Source organism: Temnothorax nylanderi, unplaced genomic scaffold (assembly GCF_030848795.1).
Source record: "Temnothorax nylanderi isolate EJ_2023f unplaced genomic scaffold, tnyl_v1.0 TNYL_tig0183_pilon, whole genome shotgun sequence".
Classification (NCBI taxonomy): domain Eukaryota; kingdom Metazoa; phylum Arthropoda; class Insecta; order Hymenoptera; family Formicidae; genus Temnothorax; species Temnothorax nylanderi.
In genome coordinates this window covers 287,159-302,078 of record NW_027249245.1, presented here as the reverse complement: position 1 = coordinate 302,078, position 14,920 = coordinate 287,159, and the positions used below count along the sequence as shown (strand labels likewise).

The 14,920-nt window shown below is 30.9% G+C and overlaps 2 protein-coding genes and 1 long non-coding RNA gene across 3 annotated transcripts; all 3 read right to left on the bottom strand.

The window, feature by feature from the left end:
• Positions 1 to 145: 145 nt before the first annotated feature.
• Positions 146 to 2,299, bottom strand: LOC139778443 (uncharacterized). Its single transcript, XR_011719565.1, has 4 exons — positions 2,192 to 2,299; positions 912 to 1,163; positions 688 to 805; positions 146 to 596 (listed from the first exon to the last, which is right to left on the bottom strand). It is a non-coding gene; the product is annotated as an uncharacterized lncRNA (long non-coding RNA).
• A 1,089-nt stretch (positions 2,300 to 3,388) lies between these two features.
• On the bottom strand, positions 3,389 to 8,143 carry LOC139778440 (F-box/LRR-repeat protein 4-like). Its single transcript, XM_071716370.1, has 8 exons — positions 8,065 to 8,143; positions 6,911 to 7,165; positions 5,635 to 5,746; positions 5,089 to 5,545; positions 4,800 to 5,001; positions 4,356 to 4,707; positions 3,925 to 4,237; positions 3,389 to 3,783 (listed from the first exon to the last, which is right to left on the bottom strand). Exons 2-8 carry the CDS (start codon positions 7,154 to 7,156, stop codon positions 3,477 to 3,479), a joined length of 1,989 nt encoding a protein of 662 aa, XP_071572471.1. The 5' UTR covers positions 7,157 to 7,165; positions 8,065 to 8,143; the 3' UTR covers positions 3,389 to 3,476.
• Positions 8,144 to 9,251: 1,108 nt separating this feature from the next.
• On the bottom strand, positions 9,252 to 14,024 carry LOC139778431 (F-box/LRR-repeat protein 4-like). Its single transcript, XM_071716355.1, has 8 exons — positions 13,914 to 14,024; positions 12,692 to 12,949; positions 12,470 to 12,578; positions 11,923 to 12,379; positions 11,573 to 11,834; positions 11,138 to 11,483; positions 10,207 to 10,528; positions 9,252 to 10,071 (listed from the first exon to the last, which is right to left on the bottom strand). Exons 1-8 carry the CDS (start codon positions 13,965 to 13,967, stop codon positions 9,756 to 9,758), a joined length of 2,124 nt encoding a protein of 707 aa, XP_071572456.1. The 5' UTR covers positions 13,968 to 14,024; the 3' UTR covers positions 9,252 to 9,755.
• Between the last annotated feature and the right edge of the window lie 896 nt (positions 14,025 to 14,920).

Here is a 14,920-nt window from a genome sequence, read left to right as displayed (position 1 = left end):
CCTGAGATACCTTTTGCTTCAAATTACTCTTATAAGAAACCTTTCTTATATCGCTGCAAATATTATCGAAACAAACTTATTTTTATTATTAACAGACAAAAAGAATTTAAATATTACCTAACGTCGACGATAATAATACCTTTCACAAATAGTACAATATTCGGGAAAATTCTGTTGCAGATGAACTATATCCAAGTGTGCACTTTTTAAATCTGCTGTTAAATTATGAATATCGTCATGGCATGAAGAGTACAGGCAATTAATTCTTTTTAACAGATTAGTTAAGCTCTCGTTAGGATTTCTAGAAAGGATCAATTCTGATGTACCGATAAGCATCACAGCATCTAGCTTTGTGTAAGAGACACGTGAATTGTTTTTAAATGTTAGTCTGAGCATTTTGGTTTTAAAGTTACACGGATGCATTAACGGTGGAGAAAATAATCTTGATGTCGGAGATACAATCTGAGATGACTCATTCCACAATTGAATCCACTGATAATTAGAATCTTGAGCCGAAATTTGAATTACGCTTCCAGGATTACATATTTCGTAAATACAGACTCTGATTGGATATACAGCTTCATGAAACTCGATATCTTAAAAATAGAAAATATAATTATACTCTCTTCTCAACAAAAGCGTATCTTCTTTAACAATATCTTATTTATTGATTCGAATATTACATACCAATACAATTATTTTTGATTGATGTTTTATCGCATAGCCAAATAGAATTAGCCCCATTTCTAGGTTCTTCGTTTTGCCATGGAGATATTGAAATACCGACATTTCCATATTCCATTCTCTGTATTGAAAAGTCAAAAAATGTCAAATATTATAAACTCTTGTAAGTTGAAATTGCGATTACATTTTACGGGAAAATAATGTATAATACCAGGAAATATACATACCAACATTTCATTAGAAAGAAATGGTAAATGAAATAGTTCTCCATAGTTTTGAAATTTGGGTGGTCCAATTATGTCAGGGGCAGTGTGATACATGCTAATATTCTGATGGTTTTGGGGAACAAATCTCTTCTTCGCATATTGATAGATGAAGTCAACACTACCCTTCTCTCCTACGGATATTCTACCGACATAGGGATATCGACTACAACTCTCGCAATATAAAGGTTGATAATGGGATGTCATATTTTCTCTCTGAAAAAGGACAAGAAATATGGAGAATAATTATCCTTCCTTTTGTAGTATATGCTAAAATGCATTGTATATCATGTATATTATAATTATGTATATTATAATTGCATATTATAATTATAGCGGTAAGATTATATAATTAGATTAGATTATATAATCTAAATTTATCTTGCTTCCATTCACATGAATAGTACTGACATTATTATTACATAGTCTGCATGTGTATTATTATTAAATATTAAATAATTGATTATTCTAAAGAAAATTACATTTTTTTTAATATAGAAAAGTAATTTTTTATAAATCTGAAATATCACGAGCTGTGTTCCTCTACCACCACGCGTGGTACACGTGTACGAGAACAAAGGAAAAAACAAAAAAATTGCAAAATTTAAATTGCTCAAATTCGACACAATTAGGTACGCTTGATTTCTAAATAACTAAGGTCCATTCCACAATAGCCGTATATAAGAGTGGATGTAAAACGTAAGCACTGTAAGCAGTAAGCTATTGACTAATAAAATTTTTACAATCCAAGAATAATCGACTGTAGTCGGATAATTTTTACTGCTTACGTCTTACCGCATATTTTTACGGCTCTTGTAGAACGGGCTTAAGATTTTCCAAAATGTATTTTTATCTTACTTAAAAAATGTACTTTTTATCTCATTTTCCGATACACGTAGTGTGTTCCACCACGTGGTAATGTGTTTTACCACGTGGTAGAAGAACATACATACGGCATACATGCGTGCACGAACACCAAAGAAAAAAAAATACAAAATTTTAATTGCTTACCTTCGTTACACTTATGCTTACGCTTCTAAATAACTAAAATTTTTCAAAAAGTTTTTTTAAATTTATTTAATGTATCTATTATCTCATTGTTTGATAAAGATTTATAGCGATCTAACAATAAGTTGCACAAAAGATCACACAGAGAATAAAGAAAATTACAGGAAATTTGACTCGGAACTGAATCGAATTATTAATCACAAAAACTAATTTCTATCGATTTTTATACCACTTACTGTTTATCAGCAAGGCAGATTTGATTGTTTCCGTATAAAATGAAGAAATCATGTAAAAGGAGAAATGTTGGAACATGCGGTTAGTGAGCGTACACTATCTCTCTGTGGTTAACGAAATATGTACATGAACCTAAAAAGTGTTACAACCAAACCTAGGGATTCAGGTATATTACTGGAAAGCGAAGGAAAGACTAGCTAGGGAAATACACATTTATTCTATATTTTATTTTAAAAGTATACTACATATTTTTTATTTTATAGAGAAACGATGGATTCTAAAATTAAATGTACAAAGATTAGTGTAATTTTCAAGAGGAAACAGCGGACAAATTCTGCCAATATTCGTAGTAGCTTTTATGAGTTTATTTCAGAACAGTATAAATAGTATATTGTGCACCAAGGGGCGAAAGTAGCGTTTTTCAGACGAGTGCGAAGTTTGCCGCCCTCGCCTTCGGCTCGGGCGGCAAATCACACGAGTCTGAAAAAGCTTTCGCCCCGAGGTGCACACGATATTTTTCACAATACCTTTACGGAAAGTTCGACTTCCATGCCTAGAGAGAGGCGAGAGTGGTCAATTTCACGCCAAGGCGGCATAGCGGGTGGAAAGTAACCACTTTCCTCCCTGTTTAGCGGGTGGAAAGTGGTCACTTTCCGCCCTAGGGAGGAAAGTGGTTACTTTCCGCCCGCTATGCCGCCTTGGCTTGAAATTGACCGCTTTCGCCCCTCTCTACAGGCATGGAAAGTCGAACTTTCCGTGGAGGTGTTGTGAAAAATAAATTTTTACAACGAACTTTATAGAAAGCTACTATTTTAGAAACTGTTTTGTTTTAGAAACTGTGACTAGAAAATGTATCACAAAAGATCTATTTCTAAACGAAAGAGATATACGGTTGCGGAAAAAAAATATCAAGAATTTACTAACGATGTTATTAATGTAGCTTTTGTAGTATTTCGCTGAACAATTATTTTAAACAAAGAAATGACACCATTGCCCGAAGGAAATCAAACTATGAAGTAGAAAAGAAAAATAAAATTATTCGAAAATAACAAAATTATATATAAATAAATATGAATATTTTGTTTTTAATAGACATTAACTTCTTTTACAACCTAATTTACCACATAATTTTTACAAAGTAAATTTGTAATTATAATTATATGTATTTGTAATTATAATGTAATTGTGTATGTAATGTAATGTAATTATAAAAATATATAAAATAAACGTAAGTAAGAAGTAGATTGATACATGTCCTAAACTAGTAAACAAAAACTATTCAAATTATTAGCGGTATGTATAGACGGATACATGCGGATATCTTTCCTTCCATTGATTAACCAATTGATCGCTTATATCACAGTGTATGAGATAAAACTCTTGCAGTTTAGGACATTGTTCGAAAATAACGAAATAATTATCAGGTGTATGAAATCTCACACTATTAAGATATAACTTTTCCAAGTTTTTGCACTGTGCTAGTAGTTTCAAATTGCTATCAGTGAGGATATTATAGGACAAACAAATTTCTTGCAAGTTTTGATAAGAGAAAAGTAATCTAAATAAACTCTCATCTCTGAATGGGTGTCCGCTTCTGTAACAAAAATCATATAATTATTATAGTACTTCAATCGTAAAGAGAAAATTCATGTAATTTTTTCAAGATGCTCGCAAGAGAAGCAAACCAATAAAGAATAATATATATTTTAAAAGAAAATGTAGCGCACACACGTACAAATAAAGTTTCACTTTTCGTAAATTCTTACAATCAGCGAGTGCATTAATACTCTGAGATGTAAGATGATGTGCGTCCAGTGAATTTATTACTTCCAAGTCAGGACACGAATTTCCCAACCCTATTAGAACTGCTTCGTTCATTAAGTCTTCGAATTGTAACTCACGCATCCGTTGATTCTTTTGCAGTATTTTGAAAAGACATTGAGGTGCTATAAGTGTACCACAAAAGTTTAAATGTTCCAAATTATTTAGCCTCTCGAGATACGAAAATCCTTCATCGTTTATGCGATAACAACAACTTAGATCTAATTCTAAAAAAAATTTTGTATTAGTTATATGCAATTTACCCTCAATCTTGATAATTATATACATATATACTTTATGCATATATATATATATATATATATATATATATATATATACACATACCTTTCAAATTTATGCATATCTCTGAAATTTTAAGTAGGACACGATTGTTAACATATGAGCAGTGACCTAATCTTAAGTGCGTTAAATTTCTGCCGCAATTATCAAGAAACTTTACGAAATTCTTAACATCAAAGTTGCTTGCTGTAAGATCTAACTGTTGCAAATATTTACATCTAGCTGTAAAGTAACGAAATACATTGTGCGTAATATATTTGTCAGTCACACGTCGTATGTTCAAACGTGTATAGAGTTTCGGGTCCCGTATCAAAATATTGAAGCGTTTATTTACGCAATTCAAGCGGCATAACGTTATCAAATCCAAGTATTTTAATATTATTAGTAGTATTTCGTCCTGTATGCAAAGATAAAATATATAACTTTAATACACGAGATAACATTACAATAAATATTATTATAAAAAATAGATTTCTTAGAATACTTTACAGGAAGTTCAGACAAACTGCGTGATAGCTTCTTGGATTCATCCGAAGAGAGTTTCATACGCTTGGCATAATTTAAATGACTTTTTAATAAAATACGACGCGAATATCTCTGTCCAAGAGGTTGCACATAACCAGGAATTATTTCCTGAAATGCTTCTTTGTGTCTCAAATTACTCTTGTAAGAAGTCTTTCTTCGTACATCGCTGCAAATAACATTAGAACAAATTAATTTTTATTATTAAGAGAATAAAAAAATGCTAAATATTAATTAATACCAACGATTATCATACCTTTTACAAATAATGCAATATTCAGAAAAATTCTGTTGCAGATGAGCTATATCCAAGTGTGCACTTTTTAAATCTGCTGTTAAATTATGAACTTCTTCATAGTGTGGAGTGTACATGCAGTTAATTCTTTTTAACAAATTAGTTAAACTCTCGTTAGGATTTCTAGAACGGATTAATTCTGATGTGCCGATAAGCATCACAGCATCTAGCTTTGTGTAAGATTGAGGTAAACTGCTCTTAAATACTAGTTTGAGCATTTTGGTTTTGAAGTTGCACGGATGCGATAAGGGTGGGGAAAATAGTCTTGATGTCGGGGGTACATTCTGAGACAACTCGCCCCACAATTGAAACCACTGATTATTAGAATTTTGAGCCGAAATTTGAATTACGCTTCCTGGATTACATATTTCGTAAATACAGACTCTGATTGGATATACAGCTTCATGAAACTCAATATCTACAAAATAGAAAATATAATTATACTCTCTTAAACAAAAGCGTATTTTGTCTAACAATATCTTATTTATCGATTTAAATATTACATACCAATATACTTATTTTTGCTTGTCTCATTATCACCGTATATTAAAAAATCAAAACGTTTCATCCAATCTTTGTTTTGCCACGGAGATATTAAAACATCGATAACATCCTTTCTCTATATTAAAAAGTTAAAATGTATCAAGTAGGAGAAAATCTTGTAACATAAATTTAGATGGCGATTACCATGTACAATAATAGATAGGGGAAACAAAGAGACAAAGCGTCATACTTAACGAAAAAGAAAATATTTACGCAGAAACAGTAAGCTTTTTTATAAAATTATTATAACATAACAAATCAGTATTTATTTCTCCTTATTACCTATTAATCAGACTTTAATCAAATCATAGATATAAAATAAAAGATATTAAATGATTTTTAATCTCTTCCTTTTGGTCCATTATACCTTCATAGCAAAGTAAAACGCACTACCGCAGGAGGCAAAATGGACCTACCCATCTTTTTTTCTGTGGCTTGTCAATATATCTTTGGTATAATAATCATATTTAGTCAGTTTTCTCTTTAATGTTGCTTTTGGTACATTATATAAAGTCGACTTATTGAAACCCATTGCACCAGTAGCAACTTTTACAATAGCATTTTTTATAGAGGAAAGTCCCCTATTATGAGACAGGATCCTAATATGAGATATGTTAAGCTAAAAGGCCCTATATAGGCCCCATCTGTTGATCCCACCATGAAAAAACTCCGCCATCTCATATTAGGATCCTATCTCATAATAGGGGACTTTCCTCTACTATTTTCGTCCCAAGACTGTCGATTTTTTTTTCTTTTGTGGTTGTTTACTATCTAAATTAACAAATAACAATAATAACGCTTAAACAATGTCAAAGACATAATGTCGTTAACGGATCATGTGTTTTGCCCGGTCCGTTTTACCTTTTGGATACTGATTAAATCAATCTCTAAACTTGAAGTTTATGTTATAGTATTTAAAAAAAATTTTTATTTTAAAACCAAAAGAAACAATAATAATTTATATATGCATCAGTAAAACTCATTACGATAAACTCAAATAAACTAAAGGCTAGTTGAAAATTGCAAAATTTAGATTAAAAAATCTTATCTTGCTAAATTACAGTGCCGACGAATGACAGCTTCGAGCGCACTGACCGAATGTGAGTAGGAGACATACTATCTGATAACACTACAGTTGCCACTACAGGGTGCTAATGGTTTAAATATATTGACAGCGGTCTGTTGTACTTGCAGGTGCCGTTTTGCCTTCGTTTCCCCAAATACTAAAAAATACACATACTCTGACATATTTGTCTCCAACAAAACATGATAAATGAAATAATTCTCCATAGTTTGGAAATTTAGGTGGCCCAATTATGTCAGGGGCAGTATGGAATACGCTAAGACTCTCGTGGTTCACGGCAACAAATCTTTTCTTCCCAAATTTATAGATGAAGTCAACACTATCTTCCTCTCCTATGGACACTTTGCCGACAAAGGGATATCGACAACTCTCGCAGTATAAAGGTTGATAATGGGTTGTCATATTTTCTCTCTAAAAGAAGCCAAAAATAATCCTCTCTTTTTTGCATATGCTAAAATGCATTATAGTATCATATATTTATAATTATAGCATAAAGATTATACATATAATAACGAATAGGAGTTAAGCGAGCCAGCTTGCTACAATTCATCATTATTAAAAAAACCTCACAACGTTTCAACCATATTTTGGTCTTTTTCAAGTGAGACGTATAAACATCCTACATCGCCTGTTCATGCGCTTGAATGTTTGCTGATATTTTGTCACAATCTCTCACTTGAAAAGAAGAGATTGTGATAAAATATCAGCAAACCAAAATATGAAATGTGTTGAAACGTTGAAGTTTTTTTTTATAAAGAAGAATTGTAGCCAGAATTGGGTCGTTTAATTCTTAGTGAATTATTTACTGGCTAAGATAAAGTCTTTGTAATTGTTTATATAATCTAAGATTATCTTGCATCCATTCATATTGCTGGTATTATTGCATAGTCTGCATGTATATATTATCATTAAATATCTAATTATTTTAAAAAAAGTTAACAGTTTTTAAAAACTTTCTTATATCTTTAATATAGAAAAATGTTTTTATAAATCTAAAATATCGCAAGCTCTGTGTTCTTATACCACCACGTAACACACACGTGCACGAGCACAAAAAAATAAACAAAAAAAATTGCAAAATTTAAATTGCTTATGTTTGCTACACTTATGCTTACGCTTCTAAAATTTCTTAAAATGTATTTCTTAACTTATTTAATATATTCTTTATCTCATTGTTTGATACAGCGATCTAACAATAAGTCGAACATAGGATTTCACAGTGAATATAAAGAGAATTACCAAAAATTTAACTTGGAACTAAATCAAAAAATTCATAAGAATAACTAATTTCTATCAATTTTCATACTTACTGTCTATCAGCAAGGCAGATTTAATGAAAAAAATCATGAGAGAGATGAAATGTTGGAACACGTGGTTCGTGAGCGCACATCACTTCTGTGTAGGTCCAAATCTACATTATATTCTAGACTGCCAACTTTTACAAAATACATACATAGATTTGAAAAGTGTTACGTCCGAACCCTAGGATTCAGGTAAATTACTGGAAAGCAAAGAAAAGACTAGCTAGAGGGTGGGGATATGGAAGGACGTAAGCAGATAGGTATATATAGTGTTTTCTACCAGGAAAACTTATACCCAGATAACACATAACACCAAAAGATAACGAAAACAATGTCTTTTAATATCTTAATATCTCGATTGAAAAAGTAAAAACTGTTTAATTTAGTTTTATTGTGCTTGCAAGATTATCCGCTCGTAGCTCATTTAGTATAGTCACTGGCTGCGTTCAGCAGAGAAATCTGCTTTGCAACTGTTGTAGGAATCTGATTGATGTATGCTTTTAATTTTTACGGCAGCTAAAAATATTTACCAATTAAATTAACGAATTTTACAACAGTTGCAAAGCAGCTTTCTCTGCTGAATGCAGCCGTTTTCAATTTCCTTCAATTTTGTACATATCAATGTTTCTAAAAGATTAATAATTAAGTTTTATCAGCAACTTTAAATATTATATAATTTTAAATAATTAATTTTTAAACAGTCTTTGGAAGTATATTTAAATATTAGGATTACAAAACTAACAAAGTAAATCTTGTTCTACAGAGAATAACGTATAAGGTATATATTTTTAAAAACATTAATTTCATAGAAATTACTTTTTTAACTTTCTTATTAACAAATTGTACTTCTATTACAGAATATTATCTACATGGGCGAATCCATGTCATTCACGTCAAATCAGATGAGAAATGACCTTATATTTTTTAAATTGATTAAAACTTTTTTTACATGAAATATACATAAAATAAGGAGATTTTATGTTCATATTTTTTGTTTGTTCAAAATATTTTTTTGCAGAAGTTATAAGAAGTTATACAATTTTCATGAAAAATGAAAAAGGCGTTAAGTATAAAAATGAATACCTTTGGTTATACTTGTCATGGAAGAATCTTCGAAAGAACATTTTAAAGCTAAGGAGTCAATTTTTTTTATAAAAATAATTTAAGTTACAAGAAATTACAAAATCCAATTGTTATAAGCAATTGAAACGTTTAATGATTTTTTTCACCAAAAAGTACAATTTTTTAATTTTCAAAATAATATTTTATTCATTATTTTATTCTAAAGGTATACCTATTTTTGATTTTATGGAAAAACGATAGATTCCTAATTTTTAATGACTGAGGTGCCGCGCTGTGTTCGCGTCTCTAGCTCGATCAAGAAGCATGGCACATCGCATTTCTTCGAAAATCTCTTGTAGGAAGAATGTGTGTACAGTATGAACGACATCGCCCAAAGAGAGTCAAATTATGAAAAAGAAAAGAAAGATAAAACTGTTCAAAAATAACAAAATTTTAAATAAATATGAACAAATATCTTGTTTTGATTAGACATTAACTACTTTTACACACCAACCTAATTTAACAAATAATTTTTACAAAGTAAATATGTGAATTAAAAAATATAAAAAATTTAAAAATAGATATAAATTAAAAATAATATGTCGCGTAAAATGAGTGAACAAAAGCTATTCACATTATCAGCTGAGTGTATAAACGGACACATGCGGATATCTTTCCTTCCATTGATTAAACAATCGATCGCTTATTTTATGCCTTTTATGGAATATGAGATAAAACTCTTGTAGTTTAGGACATTGTTCGAAAATAACGAAATAATTATCAAGTATATGAAGTTTCACATTCTCAAGATATAACTTTTTCAAGTGCCTGCACTGTGCTAGTAATTTCAACTTGTGAACAGTGAGGACAGTATAGAACAAATAAATTTCTTGCAAGTGTTGATAAGAAGAAAGTAATCTAAATAAGCTGTCATCAGTAACTGGGTATTCGTATCTGTAACAAAAATCATATAATTAGTACAGTACTTTAATTGCAAAGAGAACATTCATGTAACTTTTTGAACACACAAATTCCAATAAAGAATACAATAATATGTATTTTAAAAGAAAATGTAGCGCTCATACTTACGGAAAAATAAGATGAACTGTTTGTAAATTCTTACAGTTAGCGAGGGCTCTAATACCCTGTGATGTAAGACCACGTACGTACAGTGAATTTATCACTTCCAAGTCACGACACGAATTTCCCAACTCTATTACAACTGCGTCTATGTTATTTATAAAGCGTCCCAGATCTAACTCACGCATCCGTTGATTTTTTTGCAGTATTTTACAAAGACGTCCAGTTTCTATACCAATATTATGAACGTTTAAGCATTCCAAACCTTTCATCCTCTCGAGATACGAAAATCCTTCGTCGTCTATACCATAACAACGACTTAGATCCAGTTCTAAGAAAAATATGTATTGATTATGTACAATTTACCCATAATCTTAACTTTTACAAATCACTATAAGTTGAATTTCATACAGAATTTTCTGAGTTTATAAAGCATTAATGTTTGAACAACACCGGCATTAGCGTATTCATGATATATGGACCAATCTTCATCATATACTATAGGAGATGTTCTATGTGGTTCCCATTCATTGTCACACATTTTAAAGTAAAAAATACACATTTCTACAATGTTTGTACGTCGTCAATAGGCGTTGAATACACCAAGGTCTTCAAATGATAAACATTGCCCTCTCTTTATTAATTGTGTTATTTTTGCAGTGCAGTAGGGTATGACCGTTAGTCATTATATCAGGCATCAATGACGTTCTACAAACATTGTAGAAACGTGTATTTTTTTATTTAAAATGTGTGACAACGAATAAACGGGAACCACATAGAACACCTCTTATAGTAAATAATAAATATTGGTCCATATCTCAACGGGTATTTGATTTAGGATCCATGTTTACTGGACATTTTCTTATTTTGATGAGTACTACCTGCTCTCGAAATATGGGACACTTTTTCTTAAACACCCTGTATATATATACATACATACCTTTCAAATTTTTGCAGATTTCTGAAATTTTAAGTAGGACCTGTCTGTCAACAGATTTGCAGTTCCTTAATCTTAAGTGCGTTAAATTCATGCCGCACTTGTTAAGAAATTTTCCAAAAGTCGAAACAGAAAAGACGCTTGATGTAAGATCTAACTGTTGTAAATATTTACATCTAGATGTAAAGTAATTAAATATTTTGTGCACTCCGCGAGGTACATATCGCATGTTTAAACGTGTATAGAGTAGAGAATCCCGTATCAAATTATTGAAGCGTTTATTTACATGATTCAAGCGGCCTAACGTCATCAAATCCAAGTATTTTAATATTATTAGTAGTATTTCATCCTGCAAAGATAAAATATAGAACTTTAATACACAAGATGACATTGCATTATTATGAGAAATGAATTTCTTAGAATACTAGAATACTTTACAGGAAACTCAGTCAAACTGCGTGATAGCTTCTTGGATTCATCCGAAGAGAGTTTTATACGTTTGGCATCATTTAAATGACTTTCTAATAAAATACGACACGAATATCTCTGTCCAAGAGGTTGCACATAATCAGGGATTACCTCCTGAGATGCTTTTCTGTGTCTCAAATTACTCTTATAAGAAACCGTGCTGAACGCACTGTCTGCACACTCTGCACTGCGCGCAGTACACACATGTATACATGTGTATGTACATATATCGCTGCAAATATCATTGAAAAACAAGTTAATTTTAATTATTAATGGAAAAAAAGGATTTAAATACTACCTAATGTCGACGATAATAATACCTTTTACAAATAATGCAATATTTGGGAAAATTCTGTTGCAGATGAGCTATATCCGAGTGTGCACTTTTTAAATCTGCTGTTAAATTATGAACTTCCTCATGGAGTGGAGTGTACATGCAGTTAATTCTTTTTAACAAGTTAGTTAAACTCTCGTTAGGATTTCTAGAACGGATTAATTCTGATGTGCCGATAAGCATCACAGCATCTAGCTTTGTGTAAGATTTAGGTGAACTGCTCTTAAATACTAGTCTGAGCATTTTTGTTTTAAAGTTACACGGATGCAGTAACGGTGGAGAAAATAATCTTGATGTCGGCCTCACAATCTGAGATAATCCATCCCACAATTGAAACCACTGTTTATTAGAATCTTGAGCCCAAATTTGAATTACGCTTCCAGGATTATATATTTCGTATATAGAGACTCTGATTGGATATACAGCTTCATGAAACTCGATATCTTTAAAATAGAAAATATAATTATACTCTGTTCTCAACAAAAGTATATCTTCTTAACAATATCTTAATTATCAATTCAAATAATACATACCAATATAAGTATTTTCTTTCTTCGCGTTTTTCCAGTGCGCATCTCCAATAAATCTCATGATGTCATTGTTTTGCCATGGAGATATTGAGATATCGGAGCCATCCTTTTTCTATATTAGAAAATCAGAATGTGTCAAATAGTAGAAAATCTTGTAACATAAATTTATAAAGAACGATTAATTTGTACGAGCCAATGACAGATAATACCAGGAAATACACATACTCTGACATATTTTTCTCCATTGAAACATGAAAAATGAAATAATTCGCCATAGTTTTGAAATTTGGGTGGCCCAATTATGTCAGGGGCAGTATAAAATATGCTAACATTCTGGTGGTTCTTGTCAACAAATCTCTTCTTCGCAAATTGATAGATGAAGTCAACACTACTCTTCTCTCCTACGGATATTCTACCGACGTAGGGATATCGACTACAACTCTCGCAATATAAAAATTTATTGTAGGTTGTCATATTCTCACTCTAAAAAAAGACAAAAAACATGAAGAATAATAATCCTTTCTTTTATAGCATATGCTAAAATGGATTATAATATCATATATATTTATAATTATAGCGTAAAGATTATATGTATAATCTAAGTTTATTTTGCTTCCATTCATATTGCTGATATTGACATTGTTACATAGTCTGCATGTATATCATTATTAAACAATTAATTATTTTAAAAAACAACAGTTTTTAAAAATTTTGTTAATATAGAAAAATGTTTTTTTATAAATCTGAAATATCGCGAGCTCTGTGTTCTTCTAATACCGCCATGTGGCACACGAGCACAAGAGAAAAATCAAAAAAATTACAAAATTTAGATTGTCCACATTTTCCTCACTTACGCAGCTTAATTTTTAAATAACAATAAAGTTCCATTCTACAATAGTCGTAAGAGTAGATATAAGACATAAGCAATAAGCTATATATTGACTAATAAGATTTTTACAATCCAAGAATAATCGACTGTAGTTGGTCAATTTTTACTGCTTACGTGTCTTACCGCATACTCTTACGACTATTGTAAAACGGGCTTAAGATTTTCCGAAATGTATTTTTTATCTTACTTAAAAAAATGTACCTTTTATCTCATTTTCTGATACATGTAGTGTGTTCCACCACGTGGTAGTGTGTTTCACCACGTGGTAGAAGAACATACATACGGCATACATGCGTGCACGAGCACCAAAGAAAAAAAAATACAAAATTTAAATTGCTTACGTTCGTTACACTTATGCTTACGCTTCTAAATGACTAAAATTTTTCAAAAAGTTTTTTTTTAATTTATTTAATGTATCTTTTATCTCATTGTTTGATACAGGTTATATTTAACAACAAGTCGATCAAAAGGATCACACAGTAAATAAAAATAATTACCGGAAATTTTACTCAAAACTGAATCAAAAAACTAATTTCTATCGATTTTCATACTACTTACTGTCTTTATCAACAAAACAGATTTGATTTTTTCCGTATAAAATGAAAAAATCATACAAGAAAAGAAATGTTGGAACACGTGGTTAGTGAGCGCATACTACTTCTGTGTTAGTCACATCTATATTATATACTAGACTGGCAAAACTCTCACGAAATACATGGACCTGTAAAGTGTTACATCCAAACCCTAATAGGATTTAGGTAAGTTACTGGGAAGCAAAGGAAATACTAACTAGCCGGTGGGGATATGGAAAGACGCAAACAGATAGACACATATAGCGTCTTTTACTAGAAAACCTACCCAGACAACACATAACACTAAAAGATAACGAAAAAGATGTCTCTCTTAAGTTACCTTTTCGACAAAGCGAAAAGATATGTGAAAAAGACACCTTTTGATCTTATTGAAAAAGATATTTTTTCGATATTTGTGTTTTATGATGTCTTTTAATACAAACAAAAAACGTGTTAAAAATATCTTTAAGGCCAATTAAAAATAGTTATTATTTTATATTATTACTTTATATTTATATTAAACATCTAAACTCAATATATCTATCGAAAAAGTAAAAACTGTTATTTTTATCGTGCTTGCGAGATAAACTGCTCGTAGCTCGTTACTGGCTGCGTTCAGCAGAAAAAACTGCTTTGCAACTGTTGTAAAATTTAGGAATCTGATTGGTGAGTACTTTTTATTTTGGCCAAAACTATAAGAGTACCAATCAAATTCACGAATTTTACAACCGTTGTAAAACAACTTTCGATGCTGAACGCACCCATTGTGACCATGTTAAATGATACACTGAGAATTTTTGCGTATTACTTTTAAATAAAAAGATATTTAGGTAAAAAACACTTCTAATTGCTTATATTTTATTTTATCCAGATATTCGTGGGAACTTTCCCTGTAAATCCTATTAAGTTTCATCGAAATCGGTGGAGTTCAGTGTTCTGAGCCTCTCTTGTTAGTAAATATATAAGACCGTCACTCACAAATGTGTCTGTGAA